Consider the following 23569-nt stretch of genomic DNA (forward strand, 5'->3'; position numbering starts at 1 on the left):
ATTTTGATTGGGCGCTTTGTTTCGAAGATACAACAGCATTCCGATTACTACAAACGGCTGCAGACATTCAATTTGATGGGTATAACGCAATCAGAAACGATCCTGGTGTGAAAGAGTTCGGGAGTTGATGAGAAGATTGGATTCTTGTATCCAAGCGGGGGGTAGTAATTTTCAACAGTTCTTGAAGATTTAAGACACTCAAGACGCAGGTACCTAGAACAGATAGATACCTGTATCTATATATGATATACCTGTATGGTATAAATAAAAGGATAGCTTTGTAAGTATGATTACTTTTTTCTTCCTCTTGAAGATGATCACTTGGTGATTGAAACACCTGTCGAGGTGTTAAAATAACGATTTGGTGTTGGGAAAAAACTCCAGTAATATTTCTTACCGATAAGATTGTTTAATTATGAGTACCTACTAATAAGAAATAACGATTACAGATGCCTACTTGAATTTATAAGTATCTAGTCGTCGAATTTAGTCGTTTAACTTTTGTTTTTTTTTTGTTTTTTTACTGAAGTGTCGTACAAAATGACGAATTAAGTTTAGAAGAAGTTAATTTGTTCTTAAGATAAAAGTGATTTATTTTGTTCATTACATAAATATTAAATACCTATTTTGAAAAACCATTAATAATATTCAAAAGAAGAATCTACACCTACTTAAATAAACACCTCACCTAGTTTAAGTATTTTTAAGGTGCAATTAATATTTTTTCTTAAATAAGGGGTTATGTTGATTTTTGATTATCATGCAATAAGTGAAAATGTCGAAGACTGCATAACGCTGTGACTTAAAAACTGACTGATTTTAATAAACTTTTCTTTATTTTTCCCTCAAATCTTAATCCTTGTAAGGAAGTTTCGGTTTCGGTCGAAACTGAGACCGTTGCCGAAATTCGATTTCGGTCGTAAAAACAGTTTGGGTCGGACACTATTCCACTTTGAAGCGCACCGCCATATATCTTCGTGAGTGGATACCAACCAGTGGCTACAACTGTAAATTACGAAATTTCACCGCTGTAGAAATCCTCTACATGCAATTGACTCTGTAGACTACATGAATAGACATTCCCTTTGAATCAAACGCCGAATGCAGACAATAATTCGAACAAATCAAAAAGGCGCCTACAACAAGCCCCATTCTCATTTAACCTCATTTACACAGTTGCTAATACGTTTGCAATTGGTGCCATTCTAACGGAAAGTCCAATTAGCAAAGATCTTCCAATAGCCTATGCGTCCAGAAAACTTTCTAATGCAAAAACGAAGTAAGAGAACTTCATGCCATAGTTTGAGAAGTAGAATACTTTCGCCCATTTCTTCTCAACGAAAATTCAAACTGGATCCATTATACTGCATCAGATTTCGGTTTCGGTCGTAAGAAATAAATCAGACAAAAGTTATTTTCTCAACCCTATATTTAAACAAGAAATCTCTTACTTGACTCCACAATTGCAAGGGTCTCTAGTTCGTAAGAATGGTAAAATGTTCCATCTGGTAGCCATTCGACTGTACTACACTACTGGGTTGAAATATTTCCAATATTTTTGAAATAAAATATTGGATATTCCTTTACTACTGGCTTTCGTACCTATTATTTCGAAATTTGAATTATAAATACTAGATCTAGACGTGAGACGTTTCTTAATTTAATGGAAGTCCATTTCCATGGTACTGATTTTTTGAGATTTGTTAGAAGGGCTACAATGAATACATGTTTTTTTTTATTTTCGAAAATAGCAATCAAGACCCAAATTTGATTGTTTTTATTCATAGCAAATTTTGAAACAGCTGTTATTTTGTGCTACCTTGGACGTATTCCATTGCCATCTATTTTGTAGCTAAAGTAATTATTGCTGGTCTCGAAGAAAAAGCACTTTACTATAATCAGTATTAGATTAGAATTTTCAAATATTTTGAATAAATTTCTCAGTAAATGAAGACCTTCTTCGATTGTTTTGAAGGTATTGAAATATCGTCTCAATAAATATTCGTAATACACTTTGGAAAGCAACTCATTAAAAAATCTTTGATATGTCGCTGGAGTGTTTGAAAAACCAAAAGGCATTCGTAAAACTGTGAATTGTCTGTCCTGCGTATAAAAGCTGTTTTATTTATGGATCTAAAAGCAACAGATATATATGATAATAGCCTTGAGTCATAGATTTTTTTTCTTTACATTCTGAATTTATGAGATTAATATCTACCAAACACTTTGTTGTGAGATTTTCACTTAACAATTTTACAAAAACGCAACACGTGTTTCGCCATACAGTGTCGGGTGTAAAGACACGCCCGAACAAACCATTGTATGGCAACACGTGTTGTGTTTTTGTAAAATTGTTTAATGAAAATCTCACAATAATTTTTTTGAATACGTTAAATGGCTTAATTTTGTTAAATTTCTTCCAAATGTAATATATTTTAACAAAACAGTTCTATGCAGTTCTTTCAAAGCTTCTAGATTTATTTTGACCTAATTTAAAATAATGGACCACATTTTTTTAATATAATAGAAAAAAAATCTGGTGATTTCTGAAGAAAGCCTTAGTTAGCCCATAGCCCTGGTTGAAATTCTACCTTTGTGCCAAACAAGTTTGTTGAGACCCGTGTTAATAACGCGAAGTACACTTTGTTAGTTTCAAACAAAAAACAAGATAGAATTGACTTATGCTCGAAAAAATTATAAAGGTATTTGTGAAAGAACTAATAAACACTTGATTCTCAAACTTATGCTTCTTTTGTCCAAATCTCTTCTACAACTAACATTATTCAAGCTAATATGCACAATATAATTATTATTTGGTACTTGCTTTTGTAGTTGTACTTCAGCAGGATTCAAATACCTGAATTCCACCCTCACGTATCCTTTTAGGCTGTAGTGTGTGCACCCCTTCCACATGGGTTTGGCGCCATAGTGATTATTTCTTTATTCAGTTTTTCCCTACAATTCAGAGGGCCCAACATTGGCATCTCGGAAGTAGCAGTTTCTTCTGATGTGTCCCTCGTATTAGAAATCAAACAAGTGATTGAATTGTATTCAGGGCCGTTGCCATGGATGAAAGAAAAAAATAATAGTAAAAAAATGAATAAAAAAATAAAAATGAGAGAAAAGAAAGGGAGAGGTAATGAGGAAAGGGAAAGAACCAGGACAAGGTTGGGATTTCCCAACATGCATAACTTGGAGATCCCATACTTTGAAATTCTGAGCTTAATTTTTCCCAAGTAAGAGAACAGTTGAACAGTCCACAAATTTTGAAGAGACAATTTTACAAAATTCACAACTTTTTGATGTTTATTCGACTTTGAAAAGTTGGGAAATTTCGGGCCGTGAAGATAGAAAAAATAATAGTAGAAAACAATAAGCACAATATTATTTAAGTGTTGTTTCCTTTCATTTATATTGAATATTCCTATACATGGTGGACATGGTGGAAGACCAAGGGCCTTGGTCCAAAGTAGAATAATTCCCATTATTATTTTTATAATTACCAAAATTTATTTTTGTTTGGGCATACCCTAACGGGCATAAGCATTCAGCCAATCTTTGGATAACTAAGTAAGAAAATTAATATATTATAGTAGTAACTAATTCCTCGGCTTCGATTTTTTCAAAAGTTGGGAAATTTTGCTGGTGGGTTTGGGAAAATTTGGATTTCCTCTGGGAAAATTTGGATTCCCTCCCCCCCTGGTTTTTTTTTCGCTACGGCCCTGACTGTATATGTAGGTTTTTCACGTTTTTGTAGCTCGTATGGCGCAAAAATACTTGAAAGAGTTTTGCAGGTGTTTTGAAGCTTACTGATTTTGCGGTACCTTGATACTCCTGCGGAAGTCCATCTGTGATGTAGGAAGTTGCGTTCAGGTAACATATATCACATTTTCTCATTAAAACAAAGTTGAAGTAATAGTTAAGGTTTTCTGTTTTTTTTTCTATCCAACATCACCTTCAAATTATCGACGAAGATGAAACGGCACTTAACAATTTAGTTTTCCACTCTTCCCACGACTCGTCATAGTCTCTAAGACCATTCCTATACCAGAGTTTGACAATTCCTGAAAGCTTTGATGGCATAAAGTATGATTTCCTGACATCATCCCAGTGATGAATGGATGCGAGTTGGTCGATTTTGTTCAGTCAATTCCTCGAATTTATGTCAACGACTTTAGGGTCAAATGTGGGAACATTATCGCTTTTTACACTAATAATGCTCGATTTGATTGTAGGCTGCATTTGATTCAGAATTTCACTCACTTTTGCGGCAATTAGTTGCGTACCTCTTTTCATGTGATCTTTGTGATGGCGGCGACATTGCTTCGACGATTCATTATCACTTCCGGTATCACAATATTTTTTTTTCTTTGAAAACATTGCCAATTATGAAAATGAAATTGTCAATTGCATGCCAACAAATTTAAAATAACTATCCTTCAACACCTATTAAATTCCATTTGCATATCTCGACTGATTTCCGAACTATATCCACACAAATAGTCAGTTAATACAAACTTTAACACCCTGTATCGCGAAAAACGAAGCATTTGGGAGCCAAAGTTATAGCAAACTGTGATTATTTTTTGGCAGCAACATATTTACCAAACAGAAGTTACACACGACACCCAAAGAAAAGAACTCCAGTAGAAATGTGGACAGGATTTAAACCAGATTTATCTAAAATAATTTAGTTTGAAGGCATTTGTTCAAATACCTAACGAAAAAAAGAACAAAATCAGATGAGAGAAGTGACATGCAGAACGATTGGTTATGCCAACATGGTTATTGCCTGTGGAATGAAAATAAAAGGAAGATTATTCTATCAAGAGAAATTATTTTTGACAAGAGGGGTCCGTCCTCAAATTGAAAATCAAAATGTTGAACATCGAATAAAAATTGACACTGATTAAATAAATGAAACGAAGGAGAATTCAAATTGTACAAAACCTGAAGAAACCATAGAAATAGTTAGTGTAATTAATTGAAATGCCATCAATAGAAACTACGTCTGAAGTAGGTAAATAAGAAAATAATTTCAAAAAAGCCAGTCTGGTTAGATGACTTTGAAATCTGCATGGCACTTGATACAGATTCAATAATAGAAAATAAACCAGAAAACTATATAGAGATGATTTACAACAAAAAGATGCAAAAAATGCAGTGAGAGAAGAATTACTCTTTGGTGGAGAATAATACTTGGACTTCAGTACCTACTAAAACTGAAACCTATAACAAGCAGCAGAAAGAAAACATTCAATGCAAAGAAATTTGCTCCTGTGGCAAGATTAACAACAGATATGTTATTCTTGTTAGTAGCAATCCAGCACAGATATCCATTGTTTTGAATGGACTTCAAAAAAAATGCCTATATGAAAGTCTACATAGAGGAGGAAATGGAATATGGACACAAAGAATTTGACCATTTCGTGGCATACCTAAACTCACTCCACCAGAAAATCCAGTTCACCACAGAAATAGAAAGAATCAACTAGTTGCCTTTTCTTGATGTACTAGTTAGAAAAACCCAACGGAGAAATTCAGCATACAGTCCACAGAAAACCAACACATACCTGAATGCAGAGTCACATCATCATCCTGCACAAATACAAGCGGTAGCCAACACCCATATATCCAAATCCAGACACATAACAAAAAAGACACGAAAAATAAAAAAATGAAAGACATACAAAAAACTCTTCAGCAGAATAGATATAAAAAGCATACAATTCACCAAGCAACACATCGAAGAAAGAAGTAAAACAAGAAAGAAGCAAACACAGAGGAAACCAAATCCATCCTGTCCTATGTCAGAGGAGTTACAGATAAAATAGGGTGAATTCTAAAAGACACAACATTAAAACAACATATAAACCAACCATCAGAAATTCTTTGGACAACCTGAGAGGCAAAGTGAACCTATAAAACCAAGGGCATTGGGGCATACGTTGGCCAAACAAATAGGCAAATATCAGTCAGATTGGACGAGCACTAACTCGCAGTTCTTGGGGATCTGATTATCAGGGGTTATGTTGATTTTTGATTATCATGCAATAAGTGAAAATGTCGAAGACTGCATAACGCTGTGACTTAAAAACTGACTGATTTTAATAAACTTTTCTTTATTTTTCCCTCAAATCTTAATCCTTGTAAGGAAGTTTCGGTTTCGGTCGAAACTGAGACCGTTGCCGAAATTCGATTTCGGTCGTAAAAACAGTTTGGGTCGGACACTATTCCACTTTGAAGCGCACCGCCATATATCTTCGTGAGTGGATACCAACCAGTGGCTACAACTGTAAATTACGAAATTTCACCGCTGTAGAAATCCTCTACATGCAATTGACTCTGTAGACTACATGAATAGACATTCCCTTTGAATCAAACGCCGAATGCAGACAATAATTCGAACAAATCAAAAAGGCGCCTACAACAAGCCCCATTCTCATTTAACCTCATTTACACAGTTGCTAATACGTTTGCAATTGGTGCCATTCTAACGGAAAGTCCAATTAGCAAAGATCTTCCAATAGCCTATGCGTCCAGAAAACTTTCTAATGCAAAAACGAAGTAAGAGAACTTCATGCCATAGTTTGAGAAGTAGAATACTTTCGCCCATTTCTTCTCAACGAAAATTCAAACTGGATCCATTATACTGCATCAGATTTCGGTTTCGGTCGTAAGAAATAAATCAGACAAAAGTTATTTTCTCAACCCTATATTTAAACAAGAAATCTCTTACTTGACTCCACAATTGCAAGGGTCTCTAGTTCGTAAGAATGGTAAAATGTTCCATCTGGTAGCCATTCGACTGTACTACACTACTGGGTTGAAATATTTCCAATATTTTTGAAATAAAATATTGGATATTCCTTTACTACTGGCTTTCGTACCTATTATTTCGAAATTTGAATTATAAATACTAGATCTAGACGTGAGACGTTTCTTAATTTAATTGAAGTCCATTTCCATGGTACTGATTTTTTGAGATTTGTTAGAAGGGCTACAATGAATACATGTTTTTTTTTATTTTCGAAAATAGCAATCAAGACCCAAATTTGATTGTTTTTATTCATAGCAAATTTTGAAACAGCTGTTATTTTGTGCTACCTTGGACGTATTCCATTGCCATCTATTTTGTAGCTAAAGTAATTATTGCTGGTCTCGAAGAAAAAGCACTTTACTATAATCAGTATTAGATTAGAATTTTCAAATATTTTGAATAAATTTCTCAGTAAATGAAGACCTTCTTCGATTGTTTTGAAGGTATTGAAATATCGTCTCAATAAATATTCGTAATACACTTTGGAAAGCAACTCATTAAAAAATCTTTGATATGTCGCTGGAGTGTTTGAAAAACCAAAAGGCATTCGTAAAACTGTGAATTGTCTGTCCTGCGTATAAAAGCTGTTTTATTTATGGATCTAAAAGCAACAGATATATATGATAATAGCCTTGAGTCATAGATTTTTTTTCTTTACATTCTGAATTTATGAGATTAATATCTACCAAACACTTTGTTGTGAGATTTTCACTTAACAATTTTACAAAAACGCAACACGTGTTTCGCCATACAGTGTCGGGTGTAAAGACACGCCCGAACAAACCATTGTATGGCAACACGTGTTGTGTTTTTGTAAAATTGTTTAATGAAAATCTCACAATAATTTTTTTGAATACGTTAAATGGCTTAATTTTGTTAAATTTCTTCCAAATGTAATATATTTTAACAAAACAGTTCTATGCAGTTCTTTCAAAGCTTCTAGATTTATTTTGACCTAATTTAAAATAATGGACCACATTTTTTTAATATAATAGAAAAAAAATCTGGTGATTTCTGAAGAAAGCCTTAGTTAGCCCATAGCCCTGGTTGAAATTCTACCTTTGTGCCAAACAAGTTTGTTGAGACCCGTGTTAATAACGCGAAGTACACTTTGTTAGTTTCAAACAAAAAACAAGATAGAATTGACTTATGCTCGAAAAAATTATAAAGGTATTTGTGAAAGAACTAATAAACACTTGATTCTCAAACTTATGCTTCTTTTGTCCAAATCTCTTCTACAACTAACATTATTCAAGCTAATATGCACAATATAATTATTATTTGGTACTTGCTTTTGTAGTTGTACTTCAGCAGGATTCAAATACCTGAATTCCACCCTCACGTATCCTTTTAGGCTGTAGTGTGTGCACCCCTTCCACATGGGTTTGGCGCCATAGTGATTATTTCTTTATTCAGTTTTTCCCTACAATTCAGAGGGCCCAACATTGGCATCTCGGAAGTAGCAGTTTCTTCTGATGTGTCCCTCGTATTAGAAATCAAACAAGTGATTGAACTGTATTCAGGGCCGTTGCCATGGATGAAAGAAAAAAATAATAGTAAAAAAATGAATAAAAAAATAAAAATGAGAGAAAAGAAAGGGAGAGGTAATGAGGAAAGGGAAAGAACCAGGACAAGGTTGGGATTTCCCAACATGCATAACTTGGAGATCCCATACTTTGAAATTCTGAGCTTAATTTTTCCCAAGTAAGAGAACAGTTGAACAGTCCACAAATTTTGAAGAGACAATTTTACAAAATTCACAACTTTTTGATGTTTATTCGACTTTGAAAAGTTGGGAAATTTCGGGCCGTGAAGATAGAAAAAATAATAGTAGAAAACAATAAGCACAATATTATTTAAGTGTTGTTTCCTTTCATTTATATTGAATATTCCTATACATGGTGGACATGGTGGAAGACCAAGGGCCTTGGTCCAAAGTAGAATAATTCCCATTATTATTTTTATAATTACCAAAATTTATTTTTGTTTGGGCATACCCTAACGGGCATAAGCATTCAGCCAATCTTTGGATAACTAAGTAAGAAAATTAATATATTATAGTAGTAACTAATTCCTCGGCTTCGATTTTTTCAAAAGTTGGGAAATTTTGCTGGTGGGTTTGGGAAAATTTGGATTTCCTCTGGGAAAATTTGGATTCCCTCCCCCCCTGGTTTTTTTTTCGCTACGGCCCTGACTGTATATGTAGGTTTTTCACGTTTTTGTAGCTCGTATGGCGCAAAAATACTTGAAAGAGTTTTGCAGGTGTTTTGAAGCTTACTGATTTTGCGGTACCTTGATACTCCTGCGGAAGTCCATCTGTGATGTAGGAAGTTGCGTTCAGGTAACATATATCACATTTTCTCATTAAAACAAAGTTGAAGTAATAGTTAAGGTTTTCTGTTTTTTTTTCTATCCAACATCACCTTCAAATTATCGACGAAGATGAAACGGCACTTAACAATTTAGTTTTCCACTCTTCCCACGACTCGTCATAGTCTCTAAGACCATTCCTATACCAGAGTTTGACAATTCCTGAAAGCTTTGATGGCATAAAGTATGATTTCCTGACATCATCCCAGTGATGAATGGATGCGAGTTGGTCGATTTTGTTCAGTCAATTCCTCGAATTTATGTCAACGACTTTAGGGTCAAATGTGGGAACATTATCGCTTTTTACACTAATAATGCTCGATTTGATTGTAGGCTGCATTTGATTCAGAATTTCACTCACTTTTGCGGCAATTAGTTGCGTACCTCTTTTCATGTGATCTTTGTGATGGCGGCGACATTGCTTCGACGATTCATTATCACTTCCGGTATCACAATATTTTTTTTTCTTTGAAAACATTGCCAATTATGAAAATGAAATTGTCAATTGCATGCCAACAAATTTAAAATAACTATCCTTCAACACCTATTAAATTCCATTTGCATATCTCGACTGATTTCCGAACTATATCCACACAAATAGTCAGTTAATACAAACTTTAACACCCTGTATCGCGAAAAACGAAGCATTTGGGAGCCAAAGTTATAGCAAACTGTGATTATTTTTTGGCAGCAACATATTTACCAAACAGAAGTTACACACGACACCCAAAGAAAAGAACTCCAGTAGAAATGTGGACAGGATTTAAACCAGATTTATCTAAAATAATTTAGTTTGAAGGCATTTGTTCAAATACCTAACGAAAAAAAGAACAAAATCAGATGAGAGAAGTGACATGCAGAACGATTGGTTATGCCAACATGGTTATTGCCTGTGGAATGAAAATAAAAGGAAGATTATTCTATCAAGAGAAATTATTTTTGACAAGAGGGGTCCGTCCTCAAATTGAAAATCAAAATGTTGAACATCGAATAAAAATTGACACTGATTAAATAAATGAAACGAAGGAGAATTCAAATTGTACAAAACCTGAAGAAACCATAGAAATAGTTAGTGTAATTAATTGAAATGCCATCAATAGAAACTACGTCTGAAGTAGGTAAATAAGAAAATAATTTCAAAAAAGCCAGTCTGGTTAGATGACTTTGAAATCTGCATGGCACTTGATACAGATTCAATAATAGAAAATAAACCAGAAAACTATATAGAGATGATTTACAACAAAAAGATGCAAAAAATGCAGTGAGAGAAGAATTACTCTTTGGTGGAGAATAATACTTGGACTTCAGTACCTACTAAAACTGAAACCTATAACAAGCAGCAGAAAGAAAACATTCAATGCAAAGAAATTTGCTCCTGTGGCAAGATTAACAACAGATATGTTATTCTTGTTAGTAGCAATCCAGCACAGATATCCATTGTTTTGAATGGACTTCAAAAAAAATGCCTATATGAAAGTCTACATAGAGGAGGAAATGGAATATGGACACAAAGAATTTGACCATTTCGTGGCATACCTAAACTCACTCCACCAGAAAATCCAGTTCACCACAGAAATAGAAAGAATCAACTAGTTGCCTTTTCTTGATGTACTAGTTAGAAAAACCCAACGGAGAAATTCAGCATACAGTCCACAGAAAACCAACACATACCTGAATGCAGAGTCACATCATCATCCTGCACAAATACAAGCGGTAGCCAACACCCATATATCCAAATCCAGACACATAACAAAAAAGACACGAAAAATAAAAAAATGAAAGACATACAAAAAACTCTTCAGCAGAATAGATATAAAAAGCATACAATTCACCAAGCAACACATCGAAGAAAGAAGTAAAACAAGAAAGAAGCAAACACAGAGGAAACCAAATCCATCCTGTCCTATGTCAGAGGAGTTACAGATAAAATAGGGTGAATTCTAAAAGACACAACATTAAAACAACATATAAACCAACCATCAGAAATTCTTTGGACAACCTGAGAGGCAAAGTGAACCTATAAAACCAAGGGCATTGGGGCATACGTTGGCCAAACAAATAGGCAAATATCAGTCAGATTGGACGAGCACTAACTCGCAGTTCTTGGGGATCTGATTATCAGGGGTTATGTTGATTTTTGATTATCATGCAATAAGTGAAAATGTCGAAGACTGCATAACGCTGTGACTTAAAAACTGACTGATTTTAATAAACTTTTCTTTATTTTTCCCTCAAATCTTAATCCTTGTAAGGAAGTTTCGGTTTCGGTCGAAACTGAGACCGTTGCCGAAATTCGATTTCGGTCGTAAAAACAGTTTGGGTCGGACACTATTCCACTTTGAAGCGCACCGCCATATATCTTCGTGAGTGGATACCAACCAGTGGCTACAACTGTAAATTACGAAATTTCACCGCTGTAGAAATCCTCTACATGCAATTGACTCTGTAGACTACATGAATAGACATTCCCTTTGAATCAAACGCCGAATGCAGACAATAATTCGAACAAATCAAAAAGGCGCCTACAACAAGCCCCATTCTCATTTAACCTCATTTACACAGTTGCTAATACGTTTGCAATTGGTGCCATTCTAACGGAAAGTCCAATTAGCAAAGATCTTCCAATAGCCTATGCGTCCAGAAAACTTTCTAATGCAAAAACGAAGTAAGAGAACTTCATGCCATAGTTTGAGAAGTAGAATACTTTCGCCCATTTCTTCTCAACGAAAATTCAAACTGGATCCATTATACTGCATCAGATTTCGGTTTCGGTCGTAAGAAATAAATCAGACAAAAGTTATTTTCTCAACCCTATATTTAAACAAGAAATCTCTTACTTGACTCCACAATTGCAAGGGTCTCTAGTTCGTAAGAATGGTAAAATGTTCCATCTGGTAGCCATTCGACTGTACTACACTACTGGGTTGAAATATTTCCAATATTTTTGAAATAAAATATTGGATATTCCTTTACTACTGGCTTTCGTACCTATTATTTCGAAATTTGAATTATAAATACTAGATCTAGACGTGAGACGTTTCTTAATTTAATTGAAGTCCATTTCCATGGTACTGATTTTTTGAGATTTGTTAGAAGGGCTACAATGAATACATGTTTTTTTTTATTTTCGAAAATAGCAATCAAGACCCAAATTTGATTGTTTTTATTCATAGCAAATTTTGAAACAGCTGTTATTTTGTGCTACCTTGGACGTATTCCATTGCCATCTATTTTGTAGCTAAAGTAATTATTGCTGGTCTCGAAGAAAAAGCACTTTACTATAATCAGTATTAGATTAGAATTTTCAAATATTTTGAATAAATTTCTCAGTAAATGAAGACCTTCTTCGATTGTTTTGAAGGTATTGAAATATCGTCTCAATAAATATTCGTAATACACTTTGGAAAGCAACTCATTAAAAAATCTTTGATATGTCGCTGGAGTGTTTGAAAAACCAAAAGGCATTCGTAAAACTGTGAATTGTCTGTCCTGCGTATAAAAGCTGTTTTATTTATGGATCTAAAAGCAACAGATATATATGATAATAGCCTTGAGTCATAGATTTTTTTTCTTTACATTCTGAATTTATGAGATTAATATCTACCAAACACTTTGTTGTGAGATTTTCACTTAACAATTTTACAAAAACGCAACACGTGTTTCGCCATACAGTGTCGGGTGTAAAGACACGCCCGAACAAACCATTGTATGGCAACACGTGTTGTGTTTTTGTAAAATTGTTTAATGAAAATCTCACAATAATTTTTTTGAATACGTTAAATGGCTTAATTTTGTTAAATTTCTTCCAAATGTAATATATTTTAACAAAACAGTTCTATGCAGTTCTTTCAAAGCTTCTAGATTTATTTTGACCTAATTTAAAATAATGGACCACATTTTTTTAATATAATAGAAAAAAAATCTGGTGATTTCTGAAGAAAGCCTTAGTTAGCCCATAGCCCTGGTTGAAATTCTACCTTTGTGCCAAACAAGTTTGTTGAGACCCGTGTTAATAACGCGAAGTACACTTTGTTAGTTTCAAACAAAAAACAAGATAGAATTGACTTATGCTCGAAAAAATTATAAAGGTATTTGTGAAAGAACTAATAAACACTTGATTCTCAAACTTATGCTTCTTTTGTCCAAATCTCTTCTACAACTAACATTATTCAAGCTAATATGCACAATATAATTATTATTTGGTACTTGCTTTTGTAGTTGTACTTCAGCAGGATTCAAATACCTGAATTCCACCCTCACGTATCCTTTTAGGCTGTAGTGTGTGCACCCCTTCCACATGGGTTTGGCGCCATAGTGATTATTTCTTTATTCAGTTTTTCCCTACAATTCAGAGGGCCCAACATTGGCATCTCGGAAGTAGCAGTTTCTTCTGATGTGTCCCTCGTATTAGAAATCAAACAAGTGATTGAACTGTATTCAGGGCCGTTGCCATGGATGAAAGAAAAAAATAATAGTAAAAAAATGAATAAAAAAATAAAAATGAGAGAAAAGAAAGGGAGAGGTAATGAGGAAAGGGAAAGAACCAGGACAAGGTTGGGATTTCCCAACATGCATAACTTGGAGATCCCATACTTTGAAATTCTGAGCTTAATTTTTCCCAAGTAAGAGAACAGTTGAACAGTCCACAAATTTTGAAGAGACAATTTTACAAAATTCACAACTTTTTGATGTTTATTCGACTTTGAAAAGTTGGGAAATTTCGGGCCGTGAAGATAGAAAAAATAATAGTAGAAAACAATAAGCACAATATTATTTAAGTGTTGTTTCCTTTCATTTATATTGAATATTCCTATACATGGTGGACATGGTGGAAGACCAAGGGCCTTGGTCCAAAGTAGAATAATTCCCATTATTATTTTTATAATTACCAAAATTTATTTTTGTTTGGGCATACCCTAACGGGCATAAGCATTCAGCCAATCTTTGGATAACTAAGTAAGAAAATTAATATATTATAGTAGTAACTAATTCCTCGGCTTCGATTTTTTCAAAAGTTGGGAAATTTTGCTGGTGGGTTTGGGAAAATTTGGATTTCCTCTGGGAAAATTTGGATTCCCTCCCCCCCTGGTTTTTTTTTCGCTACGGCCCTGACTGTATATGTAGGTTTTTCACGTTTTTGTAGCTCGTATGGCGCAAAAATACTTGAAAGAGTTTTGCAGGTGTTTTGAAGCTTACTGATTTTGCGGTACCTTGATACTCCTGCGGAAGTCCATCTGTGATGTAGGAAGTTGCGTTCAGGTAACATATATCACATTTTCTCATTAAAACAAAGTTGAAGTAATAGTTAAGGTTTTCTGTTTTTTTTTCTATCCAACATCACCTTCAAATTATCGACGAAGATGAAACGGCACTTAACAATTTAGTTTTCCACTCTTCCCACGACTCGTCATAGTCTCTAAGACCATTCCTATACCAGAGTTTGACAATTCCTGAAAGCTTTGATGGCATAAAGTATGATTTCCTGACATCATCCCAGTGATGAATGGATGCGAGTTGGTCGATTTTGTTCAGTCAATTCCTCGAATTTATGTCAACGACTTTAGGGTCAAATGTGGGAACATTATCGCTTTTTACACTAATAATGCTCGATTTGATTGTAGGCTGCATTTGATTCAGAATTTCACTCACTTTTGCGGCAATTAGTTGCGTACCTCTTTTCATGTGATCTTTGTGATGGCGGCGACATTGCTTCGACGATTCATTATCACTTCCGGTATCACAATATTTTTTTTTCTTTGAAAACATTGCCAATTATGAAAATGAAATTGTCAATTGCATGCCAACAAATTTAAAATAACTATCCTTCAACACCTATTAAATTCCATTTGCATATCTCGACTGATTTCCGAACTATATCCACACAAATAGTCAGTTAATACAAACTTTAACACCCTGTATCGCGAAAAACGAAGCATTTGGGAGCCAAAGTTATAGCAAACTGTGATTATTTTTTGGCAGCAACATATTTACCAAACAGAAGTTACACACGACACCCAAAGAAAAGAACTCCAGTAGAAATGTGGACAGGATTTAAACCAGATTTATCTAAAATAATTTAGTTTGAAGGCATTTGTTCAAATACCTAACGAAAAAAAGAACAAAATCAGATGAGAGAAGTGACATGCAGAACGATTGGTTATGCCAACATGGTTATTGCCTGTGGAATGAAAATAAAAGGAAGATTATTCTATCAAGAGAAATTATTTTTGACAAGAGGGGTCCGTCCTCAAATTGAAAATTAAAATGTTGAACATCGAATAAAAATTGACACTGATTAAATAAATGAAACGAAGGAGAATTCAAATTGTACAAAACCTGAAGAAACCATAGAAATAGTTAGTGTAATTAATTGAAATGCCATCAATAGAAACTACGTCTGAAGTAGGTAAATAAGAAAATAATTTCAAAAAAGCCAGTCTGGTTAGATGACTTTGAAATCTGCATGGCACTTGATACAGATTCAATAATAGAAAATAAACCAGAAAACTATATAGAGATGATTTACAACAAAAAGATGCAAAAAATGCAGTGAGAGAAGAATTACTCTTTGGTGGAGAATAATACTTGGACTTCAGTACCTACTAAAACTGAAACCTATAACAAGCAGCAGAAAGAAAACATTCAATGCAAAGAAATTTGCTCCTGTGGCAAGATTAACAACAGATATGTTATTCTTGTTAGTAGCAATCCAGCACAGATATCCATTGTTTTGAATGGACTTCAAAAAAAATGCCTATATGAAAGTCTACATAGAGGAGGAAATGGAATATGGACACAAAAAATTTGACCATTTCGTGGCATACCTAAACTCACTCCACCAGAAAATCCAGTTCACCACAGAAATAGAAAGAATCAACTAGTTGCCTTTTCTTGATGTACTAGTTAGAAAAACCCAACGGAGAAATTCAGCATACAGTCCACAGAAAACCAACACATACCTGAATGCAGAGTCACATCATCATCCTGCACAAATACAAGCGGTAGCCAACACCCATATATCCAAATCCAGACACATAACAAAAAAGACACGAAAAATAAAAAAATGAAAGACATACAAAAAACTCTTCAGCAGAATAGATATAAAAAGCATACAATTCACCAAGCAACACATCGAAGAAAGAAGTAAAACAAGAAAGAAGCAAACACAGAGGAAACCAAATCCATCCTGTCCTATGTCAGAGGAGTTACAGATAAAATAGGGTGAATTCTAAAAGACACAACATTAAAACAACATATAAACCAACCATCAGAAATTCTTTGGACAACCTGAGAGGCAAAGTGAACCTATAAAACCAAGGGCATTGGGGCATACGTTGGCCAAACAAATAGGCAAATATCAGTCAGATTGGACGAGCACTAACTCGCAGTTCTTGGGGATCTGATCAGAAACTATTTCCTATTAGAGAACTTTGTCAGTTGAAAAAATTAATAAAAAATATTTTAATTTTCAATAATCTTTATTTTATAAAAAAAACATATACCTATTCATCCATAATTTTTTTCTAATGTATCTTAAGGTATAGGAAAATAAATTAATCCTTTATTCGTTCATATTTGGTAAAATGATATAGAATTTTGTCCAACAATACAATACAAAAATTTTTTATATCAAATCAGCAACATTCATGGGCATTTCATCAATTTGTGTTGAATAATACTGTTCAATATCTCTCAAAATTCTAATGTCATCGGACTTGACAAAATTGATTGCAACACCCTTACGTCCAAAACGCCCAGATCTACCAATACGATGAATGTACAATTCACGATTATTTGGTAAATCATAGTTTATTACCAAACTAACTTGCTGAACGTCTATTCCTCGGGCCCAAACATCGGTGGTAATAAGAACTCTGCTCTGTCCTGACCTGAACTCCTTCATTATGTTGTCCCTCTCCTTTTGGGGCATATCTCCATGCATGGCGCTCACAGTGAAGTTGTTTTCTCTCATTTTTTCTGTCAGCCAGTCCACCTTCCTTTTTGTATTACAGAATATAACAGCTTGAGTTATAGTAAGAGTATCATAAAGGTCACAGAGAGTGTCAAATTTCCACTCTTCACGTTCCACAGCTACGAAAAACTGTTTGATACCTTCCAGAGTCAATTCATCACTAAAAATAAAGGAAAATCATTTACACACATTTATCACCGAATTGTTCCTTATGAATATTTTTGTCTGTTAATTTATCTTTAGGATCGGACAGATTTTGTGGAAAATGAACTTATGGTGAAATTTTTGACTTGTCAGCACATACTATCTTCAGAAAAGAGTTCATAATACACTCTTATTGAAAAGATGATGCCTTCTTCAACACTAGCCCTTGAATTGTTTTAAAAATGATACTCTAATTCATCTTACTGTCCATAAGAGTTGTATTTCAAGCAAAAAAGACAAATGTACCTATTCTTGATAAGAATATGTTGATTTATTGTATTGAGAAGAAACAAACTTACCATATCAAATATTCGAAGATACAAATACCAACGAATGTAAATATAATGACAAGAGGGGAAATGAACAAATCAAATGAATTCAGAATGAATTTAGGAACAGAAAACATCCCAATTTTTTTGTTTTTCAAAACAATGCATGTCACTGACCCCTTACTCATTATTTTATTTAGTATTCATGCATCCCACGTGTTTTTTAATTCAACAGGAAAAAAAAGGAACCTACCGTTTTACCAGTATACGAATTGGATCTGTCATAAATTTAGAAGTTATCTCCAAAATTTCATGAGGTAATGTTGCAGATATCAAAACAACCTGTGTAGAGGGTGGGAGAAATCGATAAACATCATAAATTTGTTCTTTAAATCCTTTGTTCAACATTTCATCGGCTTCATCTAATACCAACATTTTCACAGATCTAGTTCGTAGTGCTCGTCTACGAATCATATCTGAAATAACAAAATTTTTAATACTTCATAACATTTTTTTTTCACCTATAATTACCATACACTCTTCCTGGTGTTCCACTGACGACATGTTGTCCATAATCTAGTTTTCTTATGTCTTCTCCTAAATTTGTGCCACCAATACAAGCATGACATTGAACATTCATAAAATCTCCTAAAGCTAGAATTACTTTTTGAATTTGAACTGCCAATTCCCTAGTTGGGGACAAGCATAAAACTTGAGTTTCTCTCATTGTAAGATCTAGAGATTGTAGAATGGAGATTGAAAACGTTGCAGTTTTACCAGTACCAGACTGAGCCTGTGCAATCACGTCTCTTCCTTTCATAATTGGCTTTATAGCTCTCTGCTGAATAGCAGATGGCTTATCAAATCCTTGAAAAAAATAAGGTTAGTAAAAGCAATGACCTGATTATAAAATTTTCTTACCATATGCAAAAATTCCCCTGAGGAGTTCTTCTTTAAGATTCATATTCTTGAACTTGTCGATAACTTCCACATCTTCACTTGTCTCGAATTCCACATTAGAGAGGTCTTCAAAAACTGAAGCTGCCCTTTTAGTAGCACCAGCCATTTTTCGTTTATAGCAGTAACTGATATGTGAGTTTAAAAATGCCTATTCGTTTTGACTTCAATTCCCACAAAATGATAGTTCACAATTCACAACATATGAAAACTAAGTCTTATTCCAGACACTAGCATCTAGCATATAAGCTTAAATTCCTGTGAGACAGGTATAAAGCTGAGAGAACAAAACCCAGTATTGCCAACTGGATGAACTATAAAGTCGCCACCAGTGTTGCCAACTGGATGAACTATAAAGTCGCTACACATGAACCAAAATTCCGCTACACTGCTCCATATACCGCTACGCTTGTATATCTAATGCAATCAGTTCACGCATGCGCCTTATTCAAAATTAAATACCACAGAACTTACAGTTTGTAATTTGTGTGCCGTTCAGATACCACAAAACTGAACTTTCACTAATGTCAGGAATCAGGATCATGTTAATTTTCATCCGCGCAACTTGGTAGATGGTGCCTGATTTTCTAAATTTACAACAGTCAATTTATGAAAGCTGTCGTCTCGACCAAATATTTCTTAGCTTGAAATAATGATTTTGAAAAGTGAAAATAAATATCAATTTGTTCACGTAGGTGAAATCACACTGAGCTCTTGAACGATCATTCGCGACAGGTCTAATTCATCCTCTCACGTTGGAATCAGACAACCAATGTTGAGAAAAAGTTGGTTTTCCAGAATTTTTGTATTTTTTTTTTCAACATGTCCCGTTCCCGTAAATTTCAACTGCGGTAGCTCTTTCACCCGAGCTACAATCAGATGAACTATCTTACATTTCCACTGTAATTTGTTCCATATAATTTATAATATTCGAAACAGTCGATACTTTTAGTTTCAAGATATTGGAGGTTATATATTCTTCTTTTCTTTCATCATGTAATGGCCTCAGCTACTAAGAACATAACGTATTGACTGTGCATTCAATTATTCAACTGTCAGCTTCGTATGCTGTTCCCTGCCTCTTCTTCTTCCATTTTTTTTTCAATATTGATTATTCGTATCTAGAAAATTCCGCCACTTTATGTTCAAATCCGCCACGCCGCTACCGTCGAGTAAATTCCTCTACAGTAGCGGAATACCGCTACTGTTGGCAACTCTGCTCGCCACACACGAAGCAAAACTCTGCTACACTGCTTGATACTACTTACACTTGTATATCTGACGCAAATCAGTTCGCGCATGCGCCCCATCCAAATTAAATACCACAGATACACAAAACTGGAACTGCCAGGAATCAGGATCATGCTCACTTTCAACCGCGCATCTCAGTAGATTAATGCCCGTATGTACCGTGTACACTTAATCGGGATTAAAGGTTTAATCTAGATAAATGCTTTAATTTACCATGCACCGTACTAAAAGTCGGGCTTAAGCTTTCGAAAATCTAATCCTCCGTTTTTCATGGATTAAACTTGGATTAGTCTGTAGAAACGATTTTTCTAACCTAAAAATAAAAGTGTTTATATTATTTTGCGTTCTTTCTTTTACAAAAAACTCAATTATTTATAAAGCAATAATGGAAATCGAAGATCAGTTGTTTGTGGATGATGACCATGATATATTGGACATAATTAATTTTGGTTTTCCAAGAAGACAGTGGGAAAGAAGTGAATACTTTGATACCATGGACAACCTTTCTTTTTTCAGAAGATTTAGATTGCAAAAACCTACTATCCTGAACGTTCTTCATCATGTAGAAGAAGAAATTGAGTATGACAATGATAAGTAAGTAGATATCTACCTACATACTGTAGTATTTATCAGTACCTACCTAAAATATTAAATAAAATTATACTCATAGAAACAACAGTTTAACACCAATGAATCAACTCTTGACAACCTTAAGAATATATGCATGCGGAGGACACCAGCTGGCCATAGGAGACTTTATTGGAGGATTGTCCATCGAGTTACTAATGCCATTGCCAGGTCAAGACCCTTATTTGTAACAATACCCAATGACAATGAAAGACTTCGTGTAGCGACAGACTTTTATAACATAGCTCGGTTTCCTCGGGTCATTGGCTGTGTGGATGGAACACATATTAGAATGCAGTCTCCAGGTAACAGATTGAAAATGTGTTATAACTGGATAACAGTGTATGTTTGTAGGAGGTGAGCAGGCTGAAGCATTTCGCAACAGAAAAGCCTTCTTTTCTATTAACACCCAGGTAATCTGTGATGCCAAATTAAAAATACGAGACATTGTTGCAAGGTGGCCGGGATCGAGTCATGATCTTACTATATTTAATAATAGTAGGATAAGAGCTCAATTTGAAAATAATGAATTTCAAAACTCTATCTTATTAGGTAAGTACTAAAGTATATAGTCATTAGTAGTTATCATTTGTTTTAATTATGTTAGCAAGAATGTAGGCCACATCTATTAAGTTTTTTAATATAAATTTAAAGGTTGTCTGGTTTAACAATTTGTTAGAAATTTTATAATAACACATCTGTTTTATTACATTTTTGTAAAAATACACCCTGTATTCTTTTAGTTTGATTACATTATTTGATTTTTTTTAGGTGATAGTGGCTATGCCAATAAAGACTATCTATTAACACCGCTTTTACATACAGACAATGAGGCAGAACACCTTTATAATGAGGCCCATATACGCACCAGAAATTCTGTAGAACGTGCCATCGGAGTTTGGAAAAGGCGCTTTCCTATACTTGCATATGGTTTGAGGTACAAACCTGAATTTGCAAGCAATATAATAATAGCAACTGCAGTTTTGCAAAATATTGCAATTGAAAATAATGAACCGGTTCCCCCACCACCAGAAAATATTAATGAAGATGAGCTCAACTACCTCATAGAACTGGGAAATATTGAGGATTTACGTAACGACCATGAAGAAAATAGAGCTAATGTGAGGCAGCACCTAATAAATAACCATTTTGCAAACCTGTAACGTTGTTATAAAATAAAGACATTTTTTAAATATTATTTTATAATTGAGTATGAAAAATATGTTTATAAGACAGTGTAAGTACATTCAGAAGAAAAAAATGTGTAACCTGCAGAAAAAAAAACTTAAACTAAACCAAAAAAAAAAATGAGTGTACCTACATACATATCTTTACACAAGCATACAGGTGTCCCATAATTTCAGGCTCAAACTTAATCATTTAGTTGTGGTGTAAGGTGTAAATGCAGTGGTTAATCTTGAACCTATAATTTTTTCACACCACAAAAAAAAAACAATCCTAACAAAAAACATAAATTTTAAATTGTAATAATTTTTGAAAAAAAATCTTATTTATCATCATGTGTAAGCAATGATTTTTTGTAACTAATTTCAAACTGCAAAAGTTCCAGTTTTAATTGCTTTTTTTTTGTATCTAATCTTAAATTTTCTTCTTGCAATTTTAACATCCTTAATTTATACTGCTGCTCTTCCTTTGCATAATTCTGTGATTCTACAATTTGTTCTAATTGCTTTTCAACTAATGCTAGCCTCTTATCTAGTAAGATATTGTACTTTTCAGCTATATCTGAAGATGTCAGAGCTCTTATACCTCCTATTGGTCGCCTTCGATTGAATGGTTTTGCCTTTGGGGTGCTGCTATTCTTAGTCGATACTGAGGTTGATAAGGATGTCTGAACTTTTTCAGTTTCTTTTGACTGGCAAGAGGGAGATACCATCAATTTTTGGTTCACTGGTTTTTGTAATATACCAGGCGGGCATTTTCTATATGTCTTTGCTGCCCTGTTTTCCTCTTCTTTATTCAATTCTTCTAGACCCTAAAAATGCAAATAAAGATAAGATCCTGTTTAGTAGTAATAAAGGCTCGAATAAAGGACATAAGCAAGTACTATGATAAAAAAATCTAGAAACTCACATTATTCCCAGAATCAGTTTCTTCAATTAAAGAACCAGTAGCAGGATCAAACTCGTAAATTTGGGTATCACATTCTGTTTTTCGCTTTTTTTCTGAAGGTTCCAATATTCCTGAATTGTCAGAGTCAAATTCTGAATAAAATCCTGATACAGTATGTTCATTAAGCATGCTGATTAAAATAGTGTCTGCTGCATCCAACTTCGGATCAGGTGGTGGTGGTCCACCTCCTGTTATATATGTACTTTTCTTAAGATCAGCAAACTTCTTACGTAATTCTTTTTTATTATTCGCATACAACCGTTTAAGTTGTTCACTACTTCTGTAGCATATGATGGAAGCCTGGCTATTAAATTCATTTTCAATTTTTGTCCATATCTTATTTTTATCATCCATTGATGTTCTGTTTGTTTGTTTGTCTTCAAGTACTTTTTGGTACTTTTTACAAATGATCATTAAGCATACCTTTTCGCCAGTAGAAAAATTAGGAATACGATTCCTTTCATTTCCTCTTTCCATATTTACAATACAAATGACAGTATTTTTAATAAATTGATGGATGTAGCCGTTACTACGTGGTAGGAGATCATAATGAAAAGAGAAATGAAAATTTCTATGTTTTTTACCACTTTTATTTGTAACTAACGTTACTGCAGTTTCGTCCTATATGGACATTCTCAAACTTATACAATAAACTCTTTTATTGTATTAGTTTGAGAATGTCCATATAGGACGAAACTGCAGTAACGTTAGTTACAAATAAAAGTGGTAAAAAACATAAAAATTTTCATTTCTCTTTTCATTACGACAGTATTTTTAATAACTATGTTGTTGAACAATACAAAAAACGAGGTTATAATTTCACTTTACTTCCTTTTGACACTAGCTTTGCTATAATATGCAATGTTGCCAAAATGTTAATCCGGATTACCTAAACCATCCGCGGTGCATTAGTATTTAATCTAAAAGACGTAATTTAGATTAACTAATCGCGATTAAATTTAAATA

General features: G+C 34.0%; 2 protein-coding genes across 3 annotated transcripts; both read right to left on the bottom strand.

Moving 5' to 3' along the window:
* Positions 1–16731: 16731 nt before the first annotated feature.
* On the bottom strand, positions 16732–18875 carry LOC111504386 (eukaryotic initiation factor 4A-III). The gene is made up of 4 exons (XM_074180581.1): positions 18557–18875; positions 18167–18502; positions 17889–18111; positions 16732–17322 (listed from the first exon to the last, which is right to left on the bottom strand). Exons 1-4 carry the CDS (start codon positions 18699–18701, stop codon positions 16815–16817), a joined length of 1212 nt encoding a protein of 403 aa, XP_074036682.1. The 5' UTR covers positions 18702–18875; the 3' UTR covers positions 16732–16814.
* A 3102-nt stretch (positions 18876–21977) lies between these two features.
* On the bottom strand, positions 21978–23569 carry LOC141484905 (uncharacterized). Of its 2 annotated transcripts, XM_074180583.1 has the most exons (3): positions 23027–23569; positions 22565–22907; positions 21978–22466 (listed from the first exon to the last, which is right to left on the bottom strand). In XM_074180583.1, the coding sequence occupies exons 1-3, from the start codon at positions 23065–23067 to the stop codon at positions 21978–21980; spliced, it is 873 nt and encodes a 290-aa protein (XP_074036684.1). In that variant the 5' UTR covers positions 23068–23569. The 2 variants fall into 2 exon arrangements, with proteins under 2 accessions (XP_074036684.1, XP_074036683.1); XM_074180582.1 differs by lacking the exon at positions 23027–23569 and having other exon boundaries at positions 22565–23003.

The sequence above is a fragment of the Leptinotarsa decemlineata genome, unplaced genomic scaffold, assembly GCF_025532065.1.
Source record: "Leptinotarsa decemlineata unplaced genomic scaffold, Ldec_3_MD MMD2_tig00026299_RagTag_RagTag, whole genome shotgun sequence".
NCBI classification, from domain to species: domain Eukaryota; kingdom Metazoa; phylum Arthropoda; class Insecta; order Coleoptera; family Chrysomelidae; genus Leptinotarsa; species Leptinotarsa decemlineata.